The sequence below is a fragment of the Acomys russatus genome, chromosome 22 (assembly GCF_903995435.1).
Source record: "Acomys russatus chromosome 22, mAcoRus1.1, whole genome shotgun sequence".
Lineage (NCBI taxonomy): Eukaryota > Metazoa > Chordata > Mammalia > Rodentia > Muridae > Acomys > Acomys russatus.
Window position 1 is genome coordinate 2,856,930 of NC_067158.1, and position 23,840 is coordinate 2,880,769.

The 23,840-nt window shown below is 43.2% G+C and overlaps 1 protein-coding gene across 1 annotated transcript; it reads left to right on the plus strand.

Annotated features, from left to right (window-relative positions):
• Window positions 1-16,158: 16,158 nt before the first annotated feature.
• Window positions 16,159-23,055, plus strand: LOC127205500 (uncharacterized). The gene is given in 12 exon segments (XM_051164697.1): window positions 16,159-16,503; window positions 16,595-17,116; window positions 17,118-17,369; window positions 17,371-18,444; window positions 18,446-18,563; window positions 18,566-18,629; window positions 18,631-19,135; window positions 19,137-19,904; window positions 19,906-20,112; window positions 20,145-21,097; window positions 21,099-21,355; window positions 22,073-23,055. Coding segments are annotated over 12 exon segments (6,048 nt in total).
• The last annotated feature ends 785 nt before the right edge of the window (window positions 23,056-23,840 follow it).

Genomic DNA, 23,840 nt, shown 5'->3' on the forward strand with positions numbered 1-23,840 from the left:
TGCATTTCTGTAGTGACTAATGATGTTGAAAATTTCTGTAAGTGATTTTCAGTCATTGCTCTTTTGAAATTTCACTATTTACCCCATTTTTTAATTTGATTATTTAGTTTGGTGGCATTTAATTATTTGAGTTATTTATATATTTTGGATATTAGCCCTTTGTCAGATGCTGGGTTGGTGAAGTTTTTTTTTCCCCCCAATATGAAGGCTGTCATTTGGTTCTGTTGAGGGTGCCCTTTGCATTACAAAATCTTTTCAGTTTCATGAGGTCCCATTTGTTAATTGTTGTTCTTAGAGCCTGAGCTGTTGATATTCTGTTCAGTAAATTGTTACCAGTGCTAATAATTTCAAGGCTCTTCCCCCCTTTTTCTAACAGATTTAGTGTGTCTGGTTTTATGTTGAGGTCTTTCATCCACTTAGACTTGAGGTTTGTGCAGGGTGATAAATATGAATTTATTTGCATTTTTTCTACATGTAGACATCGAGTTAAACCAGCATCAGTGGTTGGAGATGCTTTGTCAACCCATTGCACACTTTTTGGCTTCTTTGTCAAAATTCAAATCTCCCTAGGTGTGTGGGTTTATTTCTGGTCTTTCATTCAATTCTTTTGATCAGCCTGTATGTTTCTATGCCAAGACCATGTTGTTTTTACAGCTTGAAGTCATGAAGGAAGATACCTCCAGAAGAGTTTGTTTGTTTGTTTTATCAGATAGTTTTATTTTAGCTATTATGGGTTTTTGTTTGTTTGTTTTCCTATATGAAGTTGAAAATCATTCTTTCAAAATTCATCAAAAATTGTGCTGATATTTTGATGGGAATTGCATTGAATCTATAGATTGCTTTTGGTAAGATGGCAGTTTTTCCTTTGTTAATCCTACTGATCCAGGAGCATGCGAGATCTTTCCACTTGTTGATATCTTCTTCAATCTCTTCCTTCAGAGACTTGAAGTTCTTGTCATACAGGTCTTAACCCTATTTGGTTAGAGTTATACCAAGATATGTTATATTATTTGTGGCTATTGTGAAGGCTGTTGTATCCCTAATTCTTTCTCACTTGTATATAGGAGAACTACTGATTTTTTTCAGTTAATTTGTATTTAGCCATTTTGCTGAATGTGCTTATCATCTATAGCAGTTCTCTGCTAGAATTTTGGGAGTCACTTATGTATACTATTATATAATCTGTGAATAGGAATACCTTAACTTCTTCCTTTTCAATTTTTAATCCCTTGATATTGTTGCTTTAGTTAGAACTTCAAGTACTATATTTAAGTGATAAGGAGAGTGGACATCCTTGTCTTGTCCCTGATGTTAGTGGAATTTCCTTGAGCTTTTCCCCATTTAATTTGATGTTGGTTACCAGCTTGGTTTGCTGTATATTGTCTTTATTATGCCTAGATATGGGCCTTGTATCCCTGAGCTCTCCAAGTCTTTTATAATGAAGGGGTGTTGAATTTTATCAAAGGCCTTTCCTGCATCTAATGAGATGATAATGTGTTTTTTCCAGTTTGTTATTGCAGTAATTACATTGATAGGTTTTCCTATGTTAAACCATCCCTACATCTGTAGGATGAAGCCTACTTTAGCACTGTGGATGATGTAATAAAAATATGGCCCATAAACACAATGAAATACTATTCATCTCTAAATAAAAATGAAATGATAACATTTGTAGGTAAGTGGAAGGACATAGAAAATATTAAACTGACTAAAGTACCCTAGACCTAGAAAGACAAACATTACATGTTCTCATTCAGCTATGAGTTTCCAACATAAAGTAACCGAATAATCAGGAAAGTATAAAGGGACCATGATAAGTGGAAGGAGAATATCAGAATGTAGGTGATACAAACTATGAGGTGGAAAAATAAAATATTTTGTAAATATGAGCCAATGTTATTCAACCATGAGAATAAAAAACAGAGAAACTCAAAATTAAGGTAAACTGAAGAGTAAAAATTAATATGATTTTAGATTGTAAGATATGCCCCGTGTAGTCTACATAAAAGTATGATTTCAAACCAAGAAAGATGCCTCTAATTGTAAAAAATACCATTTTCCTGGATGGGTTAGTAGACATTAATCAAGTCTTAATTTTGTTTTGGCTAACATAGAAAGACATTGGGCTGTCCAGAATACCTCCAGTTGCTGACTATGGAGCCTCCACTGCACCTCAGGGTCTGCTTGCCAAAGTTATTTTTGGTAGGACCACATTCTTGCTGTTGCATTAAATTCATTGCCAGATAAATCTGCACAAAGAAACTCCCCCAAACACTCTGTCCTTCCACTGGAGCACATACTCTGACATGTTGCCAGCACCGTGGAAAGGAATTCACAGCCCAAGGCTTCCAAACAGAACTATAAATGGGGTTAGAAAGTACCAGCAACTGTGTCCAAAATTGGAAATAACTGAAAATTGACTCCCAAGTGGAACACATTCTAGCTTAGTATGCCCCTATAAGCTGATAACCGAAAATAGACTATGCATTTTTGAGTGTTAACTTTTACGTAAGCACATCAAATTCCAAGAGTGCAGAACTTTCCTCAGTTGCATTAGGAAACTTTGCTCATTATCCAAGTAAAAACATAGAGCCTGAATTTTGTTTGGAAGCAAGAAGATTTAGGAGTGTGCATAAGAATTAAATGAACAAGTCAAACACAGAAACTTGGGCATTTTACCTAAATACTCAGGAAGTAAAAGGAGGCAGGAAATATATGAGTTCCAGGCTGGCTTTTGTTACATAATGATTTGGGTTACATAATGAGAGCCTGTAAACAAACAATCAGAAAAACCAAACAAAACAGAAAATCAAATAACAAAATTAAATCCACAGAATTCTAGTCAGTGCCCATGAAACTAAAGAAGATGTATTTGGCGGTTCGAGCAGATATACATGTTTCAGTTCATATATCCTGATTGTATTTTGAGATAAAAATTGACAGAGACTATAAAGCTAAAGTTGCATGACACTTAGAGTAAAACTCTTTTATGGAGAAGGAATGTAGTCAGGTTATATAAAGCAATGTATTAAAAAATCTTTATTGAGTAGTTATAAGATCAACTCACTTGGGGTTGAAATATTTATTTTGGAGAGGAACTTAAGTGGTGGAATATTAAATATTGCTACTATTAGCAAATAAACATTCTAAAATTTTATAAACATGTAAACACTTTCTCTTTAGCATCACAGTAAAGATATTAAAATAATCCTACCATTTTACATTAGAAAAGTGAAAATTTATTATTGGTCTGTGGTATATACCTAGATCAAAGGCTAATTCAGACTTTGCTCCCAGGAGAGAGATATATAGCCTTGCATATGAATTGCAGTCTAATATATGCTCTGCGACAGAGAATACTTTACTCAGACAGATATTTAACTTGCTGCTAGAAGGTTTGGCATGTACGGTGGACCTTGTTTCATAATTTGTTGCTATGGTTTTACGGTGCTATAATCAAAAATTTTAATATGAATGTGGCAAATGGTGAGAGACTAACACTCAGTGAGAGACTACTATTGACAGTAAGTGCAAGACAACATATGAAATCTGGGGCCCACACACCACATGGCTGCTTCATCTGCAAGACTTATTTCTTGTCATGAAACATGGCCAAGTGAAAACAGTCCATCCCAAATCCAGAAAGCAACGCAAAAGCCAACAACCCAGAGCATGATTACCTCATTAAGCAATGCTGATTCCCCAAATCAATCATCTTTTACAAAGTAAAATGTTTATTTTTTTTCTATAAATATAAAATTGATGACATTCCAAAAATTTGCTGGTGTACAATCAGCTTCCGTGCATGCTTCTTCAGCACAAGCTATTTCTAGGAAAAACAGTAGTTAACACTAATTAATACTAATTACTCATCTTGATCTCATGTTTTAGTTTATTTGCCCTCGCCAATATGTACTGTTGAAGTCAAACAATTGCTCATATACCAGAGAATGGTTTTAAGAACGTTTTTCACAGTTCTGAAAAGGAAAGGGAGAGCAAATTCCCTGTGGTCAAAGGTGGTGATGTCCACAGACTTCAGGGAAGATTTTAACTTTCTTAAAGATGTAGAATTTATCACATGGTTTAAGTTAACAGTGCTTTCTGTATCTGTGTAGTTATCTCAAACAGGTAGCACCTAGGTACTACAATGAGCATTATCCATGCAGTTTGAAATGACAACGTCCTTTCTTTAGAAACTGAGCTAGATTGCTTTTCATTGCCAAAATAAAACACTTGCCAAAAGCAACTTGGGAGAAAAAGGATTGATTTGACTTACAATTTATAGTCTAACACCAACGGAAGCCAAGGTAGGAATCTGGAGGCAGAAACTAAGGCAGAGACCATGTAATGCTGCTTACTAGTTTGCTTTGCATGATGTGTTCAGCTTGCTTTCTTATGCTACTCAGGGCTAACTGCACAAAAGGTGGCCTGAGTCCTTCCAAATTAATCTTTAATCAAGAAACTATCCCACAGCCATGCCCAAGGGCCAGTCTAAAGGAGGCAGTTCTTCAGCCAAAGGTCCCTATTCTAGTTGACAGCCACGAGGAATCACTGCAGAACGGCGTTCATCACAAGATTTTCACTCCAGAGACTAGATCCTTCAAAAATGCACTCCTCCTCTTTCTCCCCACCTTCACCTTTACTATTCCCCATTGGTGTATGTTTCCTGGTTACTCCCATAGAAAGACCCCCGGCAACACTCTGGTTTTGCTGTTTCAATGCCAGTCTTTCCTGATGGTCAATCTTCCATTTTTTTTTTTCTTTCTTTTTTTTTTTTTATTAATTTATTCTTGTTACATCTCAATGTTTATCCCATCCCTTGTATCCTCCCATTCCTCCCCCCCCCCCATTTTCCCATTATTCCCCTCCCCTATGACTGTTCCTGAGGGGGATTATGTCCCCCTATATATTCTCATAGGGTATCAAGTCTCTTCTTGGCTACTTGCTGTCCTTCCTCTGAGTGCCACCAGGTCTCCCCCTCCAGGGGACATGGTCAAATGTGAGGCACCAGAACACGTGAGAAAGTCGTATCACACTCTCCACTCAACTGTGGAGAATATTCTGACCATTGGCTAGATCTGGGAAGGGGTTTAAAGTTTACCTCCTGTATTGTCCTTGGCTGGTGCCATTTTTATTTTTATTTGACCTGGTCAACTTGATAAATAATTTGTTTTACTTTACTACACACAAAACATAATGTTGTTAATGGTAATTTACTGAGTAAAATGATTCGCCTACTTGTACCTCTTTAGCACCCACCACATCGTGTCACATTAGAATGAAGTGAACACTTCTAAAACTATTTTCTCGCATTTCAAAAAGATCTAGGATACAAACCATGCTTTCTTCATTTCAGACTTACATGTATAATGTATTTGTTTAACATATCATTAAATGCACAGAATTTTTTAAATAGTTAAGAATATTCTTAACTGTAAATTTTCATTTCTTTTAATTTTGTAAGTGAAATTCTTATTAATTTAATATTTTATCTTGGCTTCTGGCCTATAGGTAATAAAAGGCTGTTAAATCAGGACTGACCACTTGACAACTATAAAATGAACTTCAGACTGGCTACTGAATTTTATTCCTGGAATTGTGTTTTAGCTCCACATATTCATTTCTATCTAGGTCATTCTACAAGTATGGCTTTCACTATGCTACAGTCTGTACACAGTTTAGGTGGAAATCAGTTCTGTCACAGGGAGGGGCATAAGGATAATATGAGCTTAATGTCTGTGCTTTAACATGAGTTTCAATTGTATTTCCTCTAATATATTTCAAATAACACAGAACCAGCTGATTTTGAGACCCTTCAAACTGAAACCCTACTCTAGACTAACTCCTAATTTTATTTTCTATGTTAAAGAAATTTGAAGTATTATGTCTGTGACACAATCACCATCTTACAATTTATTGCATAGAATTGCACTAATGTGCTAGATGCACGGTAACTTCTACCTAAGGAAAACATCAAGTGTGGCTAAAATGATATAACACTGAACAGCAGCAAGCATGTGTGATGGTTGATACCAATTTCAACTTGATTGCACTGGGAAACACCTAGTGGTTTAGTGAAATGCTTCTCTGGATATGTCTCTATCTATGAGGGTGTTTCCACAGACAGACCATGAAGGCTCTGACCTAATGAATGAACTGGCCCCTTGATGAATTCCTAATATAATGGCATTCCAGACAGCAGCAAACAAAGGCCTAGCTGGAGAAATAAGAAACTAGGATGTGTCGTTGTAGACAATATAACTCTCTTTTCCCCCATTATTGTTACTATTTTGTGAGCTGTACGCTCTGATGTGTCCTCAATGCAAAAATTGCTATGTCTCTTAACTGTGAATCAAAGTGAATAGTTTCTCTTTTCAGCTGTGTGTGTCTGGTATTTAGTTATAGCTACATAAAAGTAACTGATACAATATTACAAACACCTCCATACCACTATACCATTCTGATACTTTGTATAATTCATGGGGCAGATCCTGAGATGTCCTTTCAGTAGCCGAGAGGAGGTAAACTGTAGGAGTTTATGAGCAAGGCTCCTCAGGAGAGACCTTAAGACATGGGATCATGATGTGGAAGAGAAACAGCTAACAAAGTAGCAGCAGAGACCATTATCTTTTACATTTTCTTCCTTTCCACCTAGCACTTCTGGTAAAACACAAAGCTTGCCCAGCAAGCTTGTAAGTGCAGTGTGTTCTTTGGACATCTGTACTATTGAACTTGTGTTGTTCATCTTTTAAATGCTTATGTAATGCCAAAACATTTTTATGCAGAAATCTGTCTCAGAAAAATGACTGACCAGTTAATTCATTCTCATTCACAGTCATGTCTATGGGGCTTCTGAGTGCTCCTGTGATTGACTTACTGTTTCAACCTTTGCTACTCATTTCTCTCAGAAAGAACACTAAAGAAGAGTGAGATAGTAAGCCACCATGATATGCTTCTGAAAAGGAAATTTTTAAAAAGTAATATTTACTCAGAAACTCATTTAGACTGTGTGGGACTTGACATTTATCAATAGTTGCTATGGAACCAATATTTTAAAATATAGCATAAAATTTGAGCTACAATAGCTCTCTCTTGATCTCAGAGACCTCAGAGACCAGAGTTTCATGTCTTTTCTCCTCAAACACTCAAAATATGAGTGAAATGGAATAAATTTCATCATGATGTATAGAAATAAAAGCATCTAGGAGGCACCAAATACACAGAGCCAGTCAGTGTGTCCCAGGACATTCTCATGAGGTGTCTTATTAAACAGTACTTGATAAATGCACACTAAGTTACTTAAAAGCAGCAAGACATACAGAAGGGGTTCAGGTTAACCTTTTAATAGAGTAAAAATATTGTAGTGGATCACCAACCTGCTAACCCCAGAAATCAAATCTTGCTAGACCATAATGTACCCTTACCTTAGGTGTGCTGACAGAAGCTGGACAAAACCAGGAGAAATCAAAGAGCCGAACCAACGAGCTTCCACAAGGCAATGTTTCTTTTTATGAATAGATACATGTATTCACTGTTTAGAGAAATGTGTTTGTTTACACAGCAAGACTTTGGGAAGCTAATTTGGTAACTAGAAGTTGGTTATATTAATTTGTTATGATCATTTGTCTTAAAAGTTATTCACTTAAAGAAAATGACAATGAAGTCAAAATGTAATGAGGATCATACTATCTTCTCATGTTGATGTCACAGATAGAAGTGGGACATGTTCAAGACCTCCTCCCTACTCAGTGCTGGAGAAACAGTAAGGAAATCAAACATCTCAACAGAAGCTATAACGAACATATATATTATGTGCAACTTTTGTCCTTAAGAAAAATTTTTGCTGTGTCAAATATGCTATTAAATGTGGGTGTGGGGTAACTTTCCTTTCATAGGCAAAGGAACATCTTGACTGTGTCTACTTTGCTAACAGCTTCTATCCTAGGTGGTTTGTCCATGATCCATGATCTACTTCTGTTTATTTGTCAGTGAACAGACATGTTATTACTTTGTACAAATTGATTTTTTTATCCTGTTGCACTTCTGAATTTGTTTATAGTTTCTACAAATTTTCTGGTAGAACATTTGGCCTAATATTGGGATCATGGGATACGAGAGATACATTTTTGTTGTTTATTGAATGATTTCATTTTTAGAAATTTAATTATTTTATATTAACGAAACTAGAATGTTTATTGTGCGTCATTGTACTTTGATTTTAGATTATTTAGTGTTGATAACCTTGCTTTGTAGCAATAGAAACAACTTACATTATACAAACTGAACTGTACCTTAGAGATGTATGCTAAAAGCTTCCTTAAGATTATGTAGTCTGCACTTCCCCCTTGGTGGGGAGGCCTGGACTCAGAGAAGTGATATACAGTCTACCAGGATGACACTTGATAGGCTGTGACCACACGGTGAGGAAGAAGGTCCCCTCCTGTCACAGACCTAGGGGAAAGGAATAGGGTAAAAGAGGGAAGGGCAGAGGAATGGGAGGATACAAGTGAGGGGATAACAATGGAAATATAATCTGAATAAATTAATTAAATTTAAAAAAAGATTATGTTGTCTGGGCATTTGGCAGTCATAAGCACACTGGAGGGTAGGAAGATGGGTGTGGCCGAACCATTAGCATTGAGGTCAAGAAATGACTTTATTCTTTCATGATTTTTCTGACTAATATTCTTAAAAAGTCAATCTTAGATAAAATTATATGTACTTTGATCTAACTTACTACAGAGCTTAATATATATCTGTACATTATTCTGTCTTTCTTTTTTACCTGTCTGTCAAATACCAGCTTTGCACGACGTATCGATCATTTATGCCTTTTCCTATTTGCTACTGTGAATGTTCTCTGTTCCTTTTGTTAGTATTCTGCTTCAGTTTGCATACTTGTAATGTCATTGCCTACCTGCTATGGGGCTGTGGCCCTGCCCAGGGCCGTACAAAAGGACAAACCATCCACGTGGCCCTCTCTCTACTCTTCCTCTATCTGCCTCTCTTTCTCTCTACTTCCTCTTACTCTAACCTCTCTCTCTACCTCTTCCTCTTCCTCTCTCTCCCCCTCTCCCTACTCCTCTGTCTCTCTCAACTCCCCTCTACTCTGTCTCTCTCCCTCTGTCTCTGTCTCTATCTCTGGGGTACCCCTCCCCTCTTTCCTTCTCCCTCCCATGCTCATTAATAAACTCCATATAACACAGTATCTGTTACCTTGTATCTATCATTACCTTATTAATTAATATATGTAACTCGTGCAGGTGACTCAGATACAAAATCCAGAGGGCCATTGTGTTGACGAAATTCCTTTCTCAAAATCTTGCCCTGTTCTCCCTCTTCCACGCTTGCCTGAAGCCAGCTGTGAGCAAGCCTTCCAGACAGCTTTTTAAGACTCCCACCTTTTCCATGATTCTAAGCTGAGGTAAATTTTCTGCTGCTCTGATCTCTCCCTGGCCCAGCACAGAATACAGGTAACTCAATGTGCCTCATGGCTGAACCTCCCCCAAAGGTGCTGTTCAAGGTGAACCCCCGTCTGAACCAACGGACTGCTGCTGGCTGGAGTAACCTCTCTGCTGTCCTAATGGCCCTCTGTCACTGTCAGCCCTACCAGACCTGTTTTTGGTAAGCTAATGGCCACCACAGAGTGTGATAAAAGTGATTCTCTTCAGCCACCCTAGCTAGAGACAGCTTCCGGCAGCACTGATAGAAGTCTATTGGAGCCCTGCTGTCATCAAGGCTGCCATTCTGGGATTCTAGCCTCGGGCTCTGGGGGTTACAGGAAGAGTCCAGCTGGCATGACAGGACAGAACGGGGTCAGCCGAGAGCCGGAGGCCGTTGCCTGCGCAGCCTGCTGTACAACCCTGGCCATGTGCTGGCAGACTGCTGGCATTTTAAATATGCCTGCAGTTACAGTTACAGTCACTGAGTGCTTGCTCTTGGCACCAGCCATGTGACTGGCCGCCATCTTTATTAGGGGCAACAAGTAGCTACCCTCTGCCTTTAAGGACAACCAGGTGACTAGTCGCCATTTTTGTTAGGGGCAACCATGTGGCTTAGCCTTTGTCTTTACGGACTAGTGGCTTGCCAGTATCTTTAAGGGCAACCACTTGACCGCTAGCTTCCTTCTGCTGCCATGGGCCCCTCCTCATACCCACCTCAGGCATGCCGGATATTAAGTAGATATGCCTATGCATGGCCACTACTCCTTGAGCCCTGCCTGCCCAAAGGCTGGCTAGGGAAAGTCAAGGGCAGAGTTAACCTTCTCCGGGCAGTGACCTGACGCTGGCAGCTGTGTTAACTCAGTATTGTACCCTGGTTCTAAATGTTTCTTATTTCAAAGTTATAAAGGTCTATTCAAATTAACAAGATAAATGCTGTTTCTCCCCCAGGGCTCCTGCAAGCTTCCTGATTAACTAATCCTGTATAATGTTCTACTGTATTAACATTCATTTGTTTACAATGTTAAAATTTAAGTCACTTCCTTAAATCATGTTTAGCCTGAAACTCTAAATGTGGTGTTATTGGTCATACAAAAACAGTTCTGTTCTCTTTAATGGACTGTGTTTACATTTCTAAGGCTCCAACATAACAGGTATAGAACCTAAACTCCTAGTTTTAGTTGTTAAGGTATTATAAACGATTAAGTCCTTTAACATGTTCAAAAATGTATTTTAGTGATGTGAAAACCAATGTAATTAATTGCATTTTCAAAGTCTAACATAAAATGAGATCATAACATTCTATTTTATGTTTACAAAGTATAGTTTAGAGCAGGTAACTAGATATAAAGATTGCTTAACTCAAAATATGCTAACCCACAAACTTGTCAGAGTTCTACTGAATATGGCATTTAACATGTGTACATTTATTATAAAACAGAGATTCCCAGATCATAACAGTCTCAGGTCTCAGAAGACTTGGACACAAGGGCAGGTGACTTCAAACCTGGATTGTGGTTTCTGGCCACAGAGAAAAACTGCTCTCAACATCTGCTATGGATCAGCCTGTGGACAAACTGGACACTTGGAGAGTCACTGTCTCACGTTGCTGAACACAAGGTGAAGTCAGTCTTTTCCATGTTTACCTTCCACAGAAACAGCCTCTCATCCTCTGTGCCTGATGCAAGACTGTCTCTGCTCATCGTGCCATGCTGCTACAGGAGACAACTGGGACACTGACTATTTACGGGTATATGACTTAACTAGTCATCTCTGTCATTTGTATTAATACATAGATTCTTTCAGGTTACAATTTATCCTTCTCAGGTCTCTGATCTCATTGACAGCTAAGCTGATATTAGCTTAGTAGCTAGCCAACTCATTAGCTAGTTAAGATTAGATCTTTTATTTAAATGGACAAACAGGTTTGCCTTACTCACACATCTCAAACAGACTTCAGGTTCCTTCCTAGCTCTCTTCATATGCAGGAGACCAAACTTTAACTCTCAGGTCTAGATACAGTCTACCTTGTTACCATTCTTCTAGTTAAAGGACAGTGACTCCTTACAGCAATTTCACCTATGTATTAAAGCTTCCAGAAACATGATTTTATTACTAGTTCACTATAAAATCAAACATCGAGGTTTCCCATTCTGTTTAGGAAACTGTAATCATTTAGAGTCATTTCATTTGCTGCTGTTGCAGGGTATGTATACACAGACATCATATGGAGTAACACTATGCAGAATGAAAAAGAGCTGTAGAAAGAATGTTTTGATTTAGACCCAATGCCAATATTGCAGCCTAAGGAAAGTCTGTTGAAGCCCTCACATTTGCTCTTTAATTTAGCCCAGTGAAGCATGTGCATTTAAATATCACCAGCTATGCTTACAGAAGTACAGACACTCTTCCACAAAAGAATTACAGGAAGTTGGAAACAAGATAGGCCTGTGGATTGGTTTGCTATCATTTCTAATAGAACATCATGGTTTCTGAAAACCTGAAATGGCTAGTTTCCAAGGTCAAGTACAAACTTACTAATAAAATTTGCTAGGAAGCAACTGAAATAGGCAAATTCTTCTCTGTATTTTGATATCCAAATGATGTATGTGAAGACTTGAAACTTTTCTTTCTTCCTCAAATGCTATGGGACCCATTCTAAGAGTTTGTTTTCCTACTTCTGATTGTCTAAAACATTGGGATTGATTGACTTCTCACTCTTTAATATCTCCCTGTTGGCAGGCATGGAATTAGGAATGCTTGCCACAGTAGGAGACAGTATTTCCATTGTCCATTAGCTTTGGTTTTCATCTTCATCTACTGCTGTTTGGGGGATGTTGATTTCCCTTCTTCCTGATGGCTACAATCCTGTGAGTTCTTACTCTCTGGGGTGCACTTTTCCTCCTGTATGGTGAGATGGGGAGCCTGAAAAGCTGACCAGTCCTAGGAGACAGAACATTCGCATTCGCCTGAGGCCAGGAGCCCATGACTAATCTTAACAGACAATTCAGCTAATGTTTTCACCCTGGTCTTCCCAGAGTAACTGAGCAAAAAGCAAGTGTGCTAACTGAAAATCATAATATATAACAGATATGTGCCAGTACCCTCTGACCAATGGAACAGAGGAGGAAGATGGGAGAATATGCTCCTTTAAATACACCACATGGTTTAAGAACTGCTTTGAATTCAAGTCATTTGATAAGCAAGCAGGTCATGAAGGGCATTCTGGTGTTTCTGAAAACAAATAAAAACTTCTGCAGAAAAACGTTCTCCAGTGTCAGTGAGGAATCGCACAGAGGATGCTGCATAAGCAAGACTTGTCAAATCTGCTTCCTGGAGCCTCCGCAAACACTTTAGGCACTTTCTACACAATGGCCTTTCTTTGCTGAACCTTCTAGAAAAATAATTAGGCTTTACCCCTGTTGAGGAGGTGGGCAGAGTCTTTACATGTCATGAAACTTAAATTAAATGTGTGTTTTCACCAGGTAATCTGCTTTGTATAGATTTAATGCTCAGATGCAGTTGAAAACCCTAAAGGAGTAAAAGTAAATTTTTTCCATCACAAAAGCAAACTGAGGAGGTTTTCTCTTTCTTTATCACAATCAGCTTTATTTCAGGCCTCAGAGAAGAAGCTTTTAGATTTTTGTTTTGTTTTGTTTTGTTTTGCTTTTGGAAGGGTTTCTTTCTTAATTTTCTGTCTTGTTTCTGCTTCATAGTACTGAGTTTTCAGAATGCTCTGCTTATCTGTAGGATTTATCATCTGTAAGACTTGATAGTAATTCAAAAATAGTAAGACCACCAAGATTTAAATTCAGTTTTAACTGACATCTTAGTCATAAAATGTATTTTAAAACTCATTACCATGATTTATGTGATTTTATAATTCCAATACATCTTTAGACTACGAAAAGCAGAAAGTAAGCAGTTTTTATAAGATAATTTATTTATGGTTTTAAAACTAATTTTAATTTATCAAGAAAATGTAATAGGAACAGCAGTGTTGACACCCTCATTGTGGTCAAGAGGATGTATATGTATCTTTATTTGCTAAGTTGTTTACATGTTTTCTGAAAGCCTGGCTTGGCAGCAAATGGGAGATTCTTATTTAACCAAATTTTGCCTTTATATAATCATTTTTTAGTTTTCAGTAAAAACAAAGATATTATGTATTCATTTTAAATTTGTTATTTAGCTTTAGCCTGTTGTATCTAGAGATATATTCAATACCAATTTGCAAATCCGTGGATTACTGAAAAACAAAGTTTTACCAATTCTCTTAGAAATGTAACAAAGAGGAACTCCAAGATGGCAGCACCCAGTGTACATTGTTTCACAGTAGCAGGAGGGCAATGATTGCAGAATTAGAGGTTGCGCTGCAGTCTCCAAACTGCCAGTGTTTGTGCTTCCCAGGTGAGAGGGGAGAGCCCAGAGCTGCTGTGAATGAGAGGTTCCAGCCTGTACATACCTACCTGGCTATTCCCACAGCCCTGGGCAAAACTCTCAGTTTTTAGGGGTGTGTGATTCCAGCCTCCTGGCCACCCTTCTCCTGGGACCAGGGAACCGGGGAGGCTCAGCCTCCAGTCCAGGGCTCTACTCATCCTCCCTGAGGAGCCTGGTCAGACCTCAGAAGACCATTCTCAGGTAGTTTACTCATTTTGCTGAATGCCCTTTGCCCTGGATTCACCTTATTTACAAGGAAAACCTGCAAGGCCTGAGCTAGCAGATAAGAATGGGACAATACTACTGAAATGTTAATTAACCCCTAGCAACTGTCACACACCCAAGACTAAATTCTTAAATTCTTTCTTATTCATCCCCTGGACATCTGGTCGTGGTGGTTTTGTGATTTTAAAAGGTCTTACTCCTTCCCTCCATGGCTGCAGTTTCAGCTCCTGATACTGAACTGCAACCTATAGATGGCTAGAAGTGTTTCCACCAAGATGCTCTCTGACTCGCTTTGACTTTGGAGGTCCTGTCCTCATTATTTGCAAAACACCAGACCCCAACAGTATTAGGAACACAATGACTGCTGAAGCTCTGTTGCAGACACCAAAATGCCAGCTTCTGAGTTTCCCAGGTGAGAGGAGAACCCACAGTGCCAGGAAAGAGCAGTTCCAGCCTCTGCCCACCCAGCTATTCCTGCCATCCCAAGGAAAGCTCCAGGGTTCCAGGGCCCATGGTTCCAGCCTCTGGCCATTCTCCTGTGATCCAGGGAACTGATCCTAGCCTCCAGTCTAGGGCTCTACCCATCTCCCCTGAGAAACACTGGCCAGACATCAGGGACATACAGGATCTTGCTCCAGATTGGCAGTGCCTAATGCCCACAGTGTCAGCAAGGAGCACACAAGTGAATAACAGCCTGATGACTCCTGAAACTCCCTTGGTGCGAGGAGGGCTCCTGGGTTCCTGGGGAGACCTGCTGGTCCTGAAGATCATATAAACTAGAGACCCCCACTCCAATCCTCTGCCTGTGGGTTTAACTGGGACACAGCCACCTGAGGAGAAATTCAGGCTATTCCTGAAGACCCAGCTGCCAGTCCACAAACATGCTCACCATCAGGAAGAAAGTATTAAGGTGTAAGTACCAAACTAATGCCATGTTCTGTGTGTTCTGTAACTAACTCCATGATCTCCATTTTCTGTGAGAACTTGTCCTCTAGGTGACTCCTACTTCTCCCTGCATTCCAGAAGTGACCACATACTGATGTAAACTGCACCTGCCCACCTGCCAGCAGTCTCCAGAAACTCCACTGGAAACAATAAGCATTCAATGTTCCTCTGAGGAAAAAAAAAAAAAATCTCCTTGAGATCCAGCCTCCACCTGAGAAACTGTAAAATTATAAAATGTAAGACACTTGTTTGCCCTGCCTACCCAGAGGTCTCTCCCAGTTCTCATTACTGCTAGCCTCAGGAGTTCCACCCTAGTTCCCAGAATAGCTACATGTGAGCTCCCAAATATCAGAGGTCCCATACGGTCTCCACACCCTAAGGACCCACACCCAAGTCCCCACAAGAGGTCTCCCAACGCCAGATGTCCTAATGTCCATATGGTCTAACTTGATAAGCAACCCCACCTGCTTTGCGGTTTTAGCCTTTAAAACTAGCCTCTAACAGTCACTGGGGGTCCTTAGCCTCTCGAGTGCTGAGGGACCCTGGCGCGTCAGCAATAAACCTTTGCTTTTGCATCAGTGTGTTGTGCCTCGTGTGGTCTCTCACAGCGACCCCCTTCCCGAGTTGGGTGTGAGGGTCCAACATTTGGTGCGTTGGCAGGGAAACTGGGGTTGCCCCGAGACCCCAGACTCACCCACTGAAGGTCTACCCTGGCCCAGGCCGCCGAAGAACGATGGAGACGTGAGTTACTTTGTTTTGTATTTGTCTGTATTTCTGTCTCTCCATAGTGCGCAAGTCAGTAGCGGGACGAGAAGAAAGGGCAGACATGTCAGGCCGCCCTTCTCCCCCTTACCCTGGAGGACGCTCCACGTGGTCTAGTTTTGCCCTGGAGGACGCTCTGGTGGTGGTGGTCTGGAGGAGCTCTGGCGATACAGTCAGTCTCCTCAAATCCGTAGGCGAGCGGGTATCCACGCCGCCATTAGAATCTGTATTTTCGATTTGGCGCCGATTCAACCCCGCACAGCTTGTGTTTTCCTGTCTACTAATCTTGTTCGTATGTGTTATTACTCTCTTTGTATTTGTGTTGACTGAAGCAACCAACACTGACATGGGACAGACTGTGACCACCCCCTTGACCCTAACTCTTGACCATTTCAAAGATATACGTGCCTGCACATACAACCTCTCTTTAAGCGTCTGCAAGGGACGCTGGCAGACTTTTTGCTCTTTGGAGTGGCCCACCTTCAATGTAGGCTGGCCCCCTGAAGGGACTTTTGACTCCCTGACTATCACAAGGGTAAAGTCCATTGTCTTTAGTCCAGGGTTGCATGGCCACCCTGACCAGGTACCCTATATCTTAATGTGGGAAAGCTTGGTTTTAGACCCTCCCCCTTGGATCCATCCATTCCTGATGCTCAAGCCCCAGCCGAAACCTGACTCCACCCTCCTGCCGGTGACATCATCAGCCAACTGAAACCAGGACCAGACTCTAACTCCCCAGGATTCGATTTCTCGACAGCTCCTGAAGCCCATCCTTCCCCCAGATCCAACCCAGGACCTTCTCCTCCTGGACCCCCCCTCCTCCGTACTCCCAACCTCTAACCCCACCAACTTCATCTCTACCCTCCACCTCCTCCACATCTACCCCCTCCACTGTCTCACCCACAGCACCTCCTTCCCCCAACCCTCCTTCTCTTACCCCAGCACCCCCTCCTTCTCCTCCCCGCCTCCGACTCCGCCGGGGCCCCACTGAAGGCCAATGGCAATCTTCCCTCTTTCCTCTCTGTACAACCAACGGAGAGATCACTTACTGGCCTTTTTCAGCCTCAGACCGTTATAATTGGAAAAAACATAACCCCCCTTTCTCCCAAGACCCTCAGGCACTGACATCTCTGAGACAATCCATACTGCTGACACACCAACCTACCTGGGATGATTGCCAACAGCTGCTGCAAGTGCTCCTGACAACTGATGAACGACAGCGGGCCCTCCTAGAAGCCAGAAAAAATGTTCCTGGCCCCGGGGGTGCACCTACACTCCTGCCCAATGAGATTGATGCAGGGTTCCTCCCTCACCCATCCAGACTGGGACTATGAAACCCCAGCAGGTAGGGAGAGTCTCTGTGTCTATCACCAGACTCTGCTGGCAGGTTTCAAAGGAGCAGGCAGGCACCCAACTAATTTGGCCAAGGTAAGAACCATAATTCAGGGAAAGGATGAGAGCCCTGCAGCCTTTTTGGAGAGATTGTTAGAGGGGTTCCGAATGTATACCCCGTTTGACCCCAAGGCAGCTGAACACAAGGCAACAGTAGTCATGTCCTTTCATAGATCAGGCAGCTCCTGATAGTAAAGGAAAGTTACAGAGATTGGACGGCATTCAGACCTTCAGCACCCAGGATCTGGTAAGGGAAGCAGAAAAAGTGTATAATAAGAGAGAAACACAGGAAGAAAAGGAAGCTAGAATGGCAAGGGAGCAAGAAGAACGAGAGGGCTGTCGAGAAAGACGCAGAGGCAAAGAATTAACTCAGATCTTGGCCACAGTGGTGGCCGATAATTCTAGGTCTAAGGAACAGGATAGGGAGGGGGGAGATTGGAGGCGGCCCAGGGTAGAAAAGGACCAATGTGCTTATTGTAAGGAGAGAGGTCATTGGGTCCGAGACAGCTCTAAGAGACCCAGAGACTGGAAAAAGGTTCCAGTCTTGGCTCTAGGCGAAGATAGTGACTGAAGGTGTCAGGGCTCTGAAGCCCCCCCCTCCCCGGGGCCCAGGCTAACTCTTACAGTCGGGGGGCAACGTACTACCTTCTTGGTAGACACCGGTGCCCAACACACAGTCCTGACCCAGCCGGCTGGACCGATGTCATCAGAAACTTCCTGGGTCCAAGGAGCAACTGGGGGCAAGTTACACCGATGGACTAATAAATGGACTGTTGACCTTGGCACAGGTACCGTGACCCACTCCTTCCTAGTAGTTCCTGAATGCCCTTATCCCCTGTTAGGAAGAGACTTGCTAACCAAGTTGGGGGTCCAAATACACTTCCAAGAAGAGGGGGCACAAGTACTTAACTCCTTGGGAATGCCTGTGCAGATTCTCACTGTTAAACTGCAAGATGAGCACAGACTGCTTGAGCTCACCCCTCAAGGGACCCTTTCAGAAGATAACCCATGACTCCAGCAGTTCCCTCAGGCATGGGCAGAGACAGGAGGGCTCGTACTAGTCCACACACAGCCACCTATTATTGTGACTCTTAAACCCTCGGCTGTACCGGTCTCAATCAAACAATACCCAATGAGTCAAGAAGCCCGGCTGGGCATTAAACAACATATTCACCGATTCCTGCAACTAGGAGTCTTAAAGCCTTGTCAGTCCCCCTGGAATACTCCACTCCTGCCTGTAAAAAAAACCAGGGACTCAGGACTATAGGCCCGTGCAGAACCTCAGAGAAGTCAATAAGAGGGTGATAGACATCCATCCCACAGTGCCCAACCCATACAATCTACTGAGCACTCTAAGGCCGATTTTACTTGGTATACTGTCCTAGACTTTAAGGATGCCTTCTTTAGTCTGCCCTTGGCCCCACAAAGCCTTTGAATGAAAAGACCCTGAATTAGGACTCTCAGGACAGGTGACCTGGACGCGCCTTCCCCAAGGTTTTAAGAATTCTCCAACCCTGTTTGATGAGGCCCTGTACCAGGATTTGACTGACTTTTGCACCCAGAACCCTGAGGTGACACTCCTGCAGTATGTGGACGACCTTCTATTGGCTGCCCCCACCAAGGAGGCCTGTATCACTGCCACCCAGCACTTACTCCAAGAACTGGGTAACAAGGGCTATCATGCATTGGCCAAGAAGGCTCAGATCTGCAAAAAGGAGGTAACATATTTGGGCTATGTCCTACATGAGGGAAAAAGATGGCTCACCAAGAGTCGAATCGACATGGTGGCCAAGATTCCCCCACCTCAGAGCTCCAGACAGTTAAGAGAGTTCTTGGGGACAGCAGGCTTCTGCAGATTATGGGTACCGGGCTTTGATGAACTTGCCTCTGCCTTATACCCTCTGACACAGGGTACTGACTCTTTCCAGTGGGGGGGCCCCCCAGCAACAGGCCTTTGAAGCCATAAAGAAGGCCCTCCTGTCTGCCCCGGCCCTAGGATTGCCAGACACCACAAAGCCATTCATCTTCTTTGTAGATGAAAAACAAGGGATAGCCAAGGGGATATTGGCTCAAACTCTGGGACCTTGGAAACGGCCTGTGGCCTACTTATCTAAACAATTAGACACCATAGCCACCGGATGGCCTCCATGCCTGCGCATTATGGGTGCCACTGCGCTGTTGGTTAAAGATGCCAACAAATTGACCTTGGGGCAATCCCTGACCATAGTCACACCTCATGCATTGGAGGCAGTGATATGCCAGCCCCCCGATAGATGGGTCACTAATGCCCATCTCACTCACTACCAAGCTCTACACCTAGACTCTGAACGTATCACCTTTGGCGCTCCAGTTACCCTCAACCCTGCCACATTGTGGCCAGCCCCAGACCGAGGACAAGAGACTCCACATGACTGTCATCAAGTGTTGGCTGAGACACATGGAACTCGAGAGGATCTCCAAGATCGTGAACTTCCAGAAGCCGACCACACTTGGTATACAGATGGTAGCAGTTATTTGGACTCAGGTACCAGACGGGCTGGGGCAGCGGTGGTGGATGGGCAGAAGGTCATATGGGCCCAGGCCCTTCCCTCGGGTACCTCTGCCCAAAAGGCTGAGCTTATAGCCCTGACCAAGGCCTTGGAACTCTCTCGAGGCAAAAAGGCTAATATCTACACTGACGGCCCGTATGCCTTTGCCACCAGCCCATATACATGGGAGCATCTATGAACAGAGGGGCTTATTAACATCAGAGGGCAAAGAGATCAAAAACAAACCCGAAATTAAAGCCTTGCTAAAAGCCCTCTTCCTACCTGCTCGGGTGGCCATCCTTCACTGTCCTGGGCATCAAAAAGGACAGGACCCCATTGCCCTGGGCAACCAACAGGCAGACTGAGTGGCAAAACAAGTTGCCCATTGGAGGCCCTAACACTGGCCCTAGAGGCCGATAGAGCCAATCAGACAACCAGCCAATTAGAACCATATACCTATACTTCGGAAGACCAAGCCAAGGCTCAGGCCTTAGGGGCCTCATTAGACCCAAAACTCCAGCAGTGGATCAAAAATGGCAAGACCATGCTACCAGCCAAAGAGGCAACTGCCATGATCCAACAGATGCATGCCTGGACCCACCTAGGATCAAAAAAGTTTCGACAGATCCTGGACAAAACAGAGTTCATCATCCCTGGAGCCAATGCCCCAAATGACAAAACTGTAGCTAATTGCCAAGCCTGCCAGCAAGTCAATGCTGGCAAGAGCCAAGCCCCGGAAGGAACCAGAGTCCATGGGCACAGACCAGGAACCTACAGGGAAGTGGACTTCACTGAGGTTAAACCCCCAGCTGTGGGTTATCGATACTTATTGGTCTTCATAGACACTTTTTCAGGATGGGTAGAGGCTTTCCCAACCCGACGGGAAACAACACAAACAGTAACCAAGGCCATCCTAGAAGACATCTTTCCTTGGTTTGGACTCCCTAAGGTAATTGGGTCAGATAATGGGCTGGCCTTCATCTCCCAGGTAAGTCAGGGACTGGCCAAGATCTGGGGGACTGATTGGAAATTACATTGTGCTTATAGGCCCCAAAGTTCAGGACAGGTAGAAAGGATGAATAGAACTCTAAAAGAGACCCTGACTAAATTGACCATAGAGACTGGCTTAAAAGACTGGAGACGCCTCCTACCTCTGGACCTGTTTAGGGCCAGAAACACCCCTTCTCATTTTAACCTGACTCCATATGAGATTTTATATGGCGGGCCACCTCCTCTGTCTACCATGCTCAATTTTTATCAGCCCTCTGCTTCCAAAACTGATTTGCAGGCTCACCTAAAAGGGCTACAAGTGGTACAGGCCCAAGTTTGGGCCCCCCTTGCTGAGAGCTACAAGCCTGGCCACAACCAGACAGGGACACCCTTTCCACGTCGGTGACTCAGTCTACATTCGACGACACTGGTCCCAAGGACTCGAGCCTCAGTGGAAGGGACCCTATACAGTCCTCCTGACCATACCCACTGCTCTCAAAGTAGATGGAATTGCAGCTTGGATACACGCCTTCCACGCCAAGGCCGCTCCTCCTCCTCTAGACCCCGAGCAATGCTCCCAATGGCGCCTACACCGCTCTGAAGATCCTCTAAAGATAAGACTTACCAGATCTGGTCTTTAACTGTGCTCTTCCTCATGTTGGCCCCAGGGATGGTGGCCTACCTCAATCCCCATCAGCCCATGAAACCCACTTGGCAGGTGCGATCCCAATTGGGGGATGTGGTCTGGTCAATATCCCAAGAAGCCCCTCCCCAATACCTGGTGGCCTGATTTAACCCTAGATTTGTGCCTCTTAATTGCTGGCTTAGATACTTGGGATATCCCAGAGAGAAGTTATAAAGAGTTACCCATTCTTTCTGAAACCACCCATTACCAAAGAACAGCAGCCTTAAGTTGTGCCAGACCCTGGTCAAGATGCCAGTTATGACTGGCTCCTTTTTATGTTTGTCCTTGAGATGGTAGGTCAAAATCAGAAGCCCACCCATGCGGAGGGCTGCAAATCTCTTATTGTGCTGCCTGGGGGTGTGAAACGTCAGGCTCCACCTATTGGAAGCCCTCCTCATTGTTGGATTTAATAACCGTATCCCGCAACCACTCTGGCACTACTAAATGCCCTCATTGGGGATGGTATCTTCCTAGCTCCCAGGCTACTTGCAATCACAATAGCCAATGCAATCCCATAGTTATAAAATTCACAGAAAAAGGAAAAAAGTATTTGGATTGGGTAACAGGGTGACAATGGGGCTTAAGATTTTATGTAGAAGGCACCGACCCAGGCCTTCCTTTCTCCATTAGATTAAAAATAGAAAAACCCCTAAAAATATCTATAGGCCCCAACCCCATCCTTGCTGACACTGGGGTACAACCTCCACTCCCCAGACTCCCAACTATTGTCCCAACTCCTCCACCCACCACCCCAAACACAGAACCACCCTTACCCAAGACTGGAAATCGACTCTTTAACCTGGTTAAGGGGGCTTTCCAAGCCCTCAACACTACCAACCCCCAAGAAACCCAGTCCTGTTGGCGCTGCATCACCCCAAGCCCACCTTATTATGAAGGAATCGCTACCTCAGCCACTTTCTCTAACACAAGTAATCATTCCTCCTGTGACTGGGGTCAGCACAAAAAGCTCACCTTGATGGAAGTTTCGGGTCAGGGGACCTGCCTAGGCACTGTGCCCCCTAGCCACCAACACCTCTGTAACCATACCCTCGTCATAACTACCACCACCAGTAACTGCTTCCTTACTCCTCCCTCTAACCTATGGTGGACCTGCAACACTGGACTCACCCCTTGTGTCTCCACTGCCATATTTGCTGCAACCAACTATTGTGTGCTAGTCCAGCTTGTCCCCAGAATTTACTATCAGACTGCCCAGGCTTTCGAGGCCAACTACGAGGACACACGCCCCTTCCGCTTTCAGAGAGAGCCAGTCAATCTGACTCTGGTTGTCATGTTAAGCTTGGGGGTTGCAGCAGGGGTGGGGATGGGGACGGCAGCCTTAATACATGGGACCCAACAATTTGACATGCTTAGAACAGCTATAGACGAGGACCTCCGTGCCATAGAGCGGTCCATCACCAAGTTAGAAGAGTCCCTTACGTCACTATCCGAGGTGGTCCTACGAAATAGAAGAGGGCTAGAACTGATGTTTCTCAAAGAAGGAGGTTTATGCGCAGCTTTAAAAGAACAGTGTTGCTTTTATGTGGATCATTCTGGGGTAGTTAGAGATTCCATGACCAAGCTCCGAGAGCACCTTGACAGGTGGCAACGAGAACGGGAGGCCCACCAGGGATGGTTTGAAAAATAGTACAGTCAGTCTCCTTGGTACTCCACCCTGATATCATCTATCATTGGACCCCTGATCCTGATCCTGCTCATACTCACTTTCGGCCCTTGTCTTTTAAACTGCCTAATGACTTTTATCAGAGATCAACTTAATGTCATTCAGGCCTTAATCCTGACCCAACAGTACAAGCCCTTAAACAAGAGCATCAAGATTGAGGCCAGATACAACAAGAGGAGGAAATGAGAAACTGTAAAATTATAAAATGTAAGACACTTGTTTGCCTTGCCTACCCAGAGGCTTCTCCCAGTTCTCGTTACTGCTAGCCTCAGGAGTTCCACCCTAGTTCCCAGAATAGCTACATGCGAGCTCCCAAATATCAGAGGTCCCATACGGTTTCCACACCCTAGGGACTCACACCCAAGTCCCCACAAGAGGTCTCCCAATGCCAGATGTCCTAATGTCCATATGGTCTAACTTGATAAGCAACCCCACTTGCTTTGTGGTTTTAGCCTTTAAAACTAGCCTGTAACAGTCACTGGGGGTCCTTAGCTTCTCGAGTGCTGAGGGACCCTGGAGCGTCAGCAATAAACCTTTGCTTTTGCATCAGTGTGTTGTGCCTTGTGTGGTCTCTCACGGCGGCCCCCTTCCCGAGTTGGGCGTGAGGGTCCAACACACCCAACCTGCCTAAAGGTTGGCATTCCTGTGATCCACAATCCCCACTTATGGCTTATGTTTTTTCCCTTTATAAACCCATTACCCTTGAAGCTCCAGTGCCACTCTCCTATCCTGTTGCATCAGGAAGGATT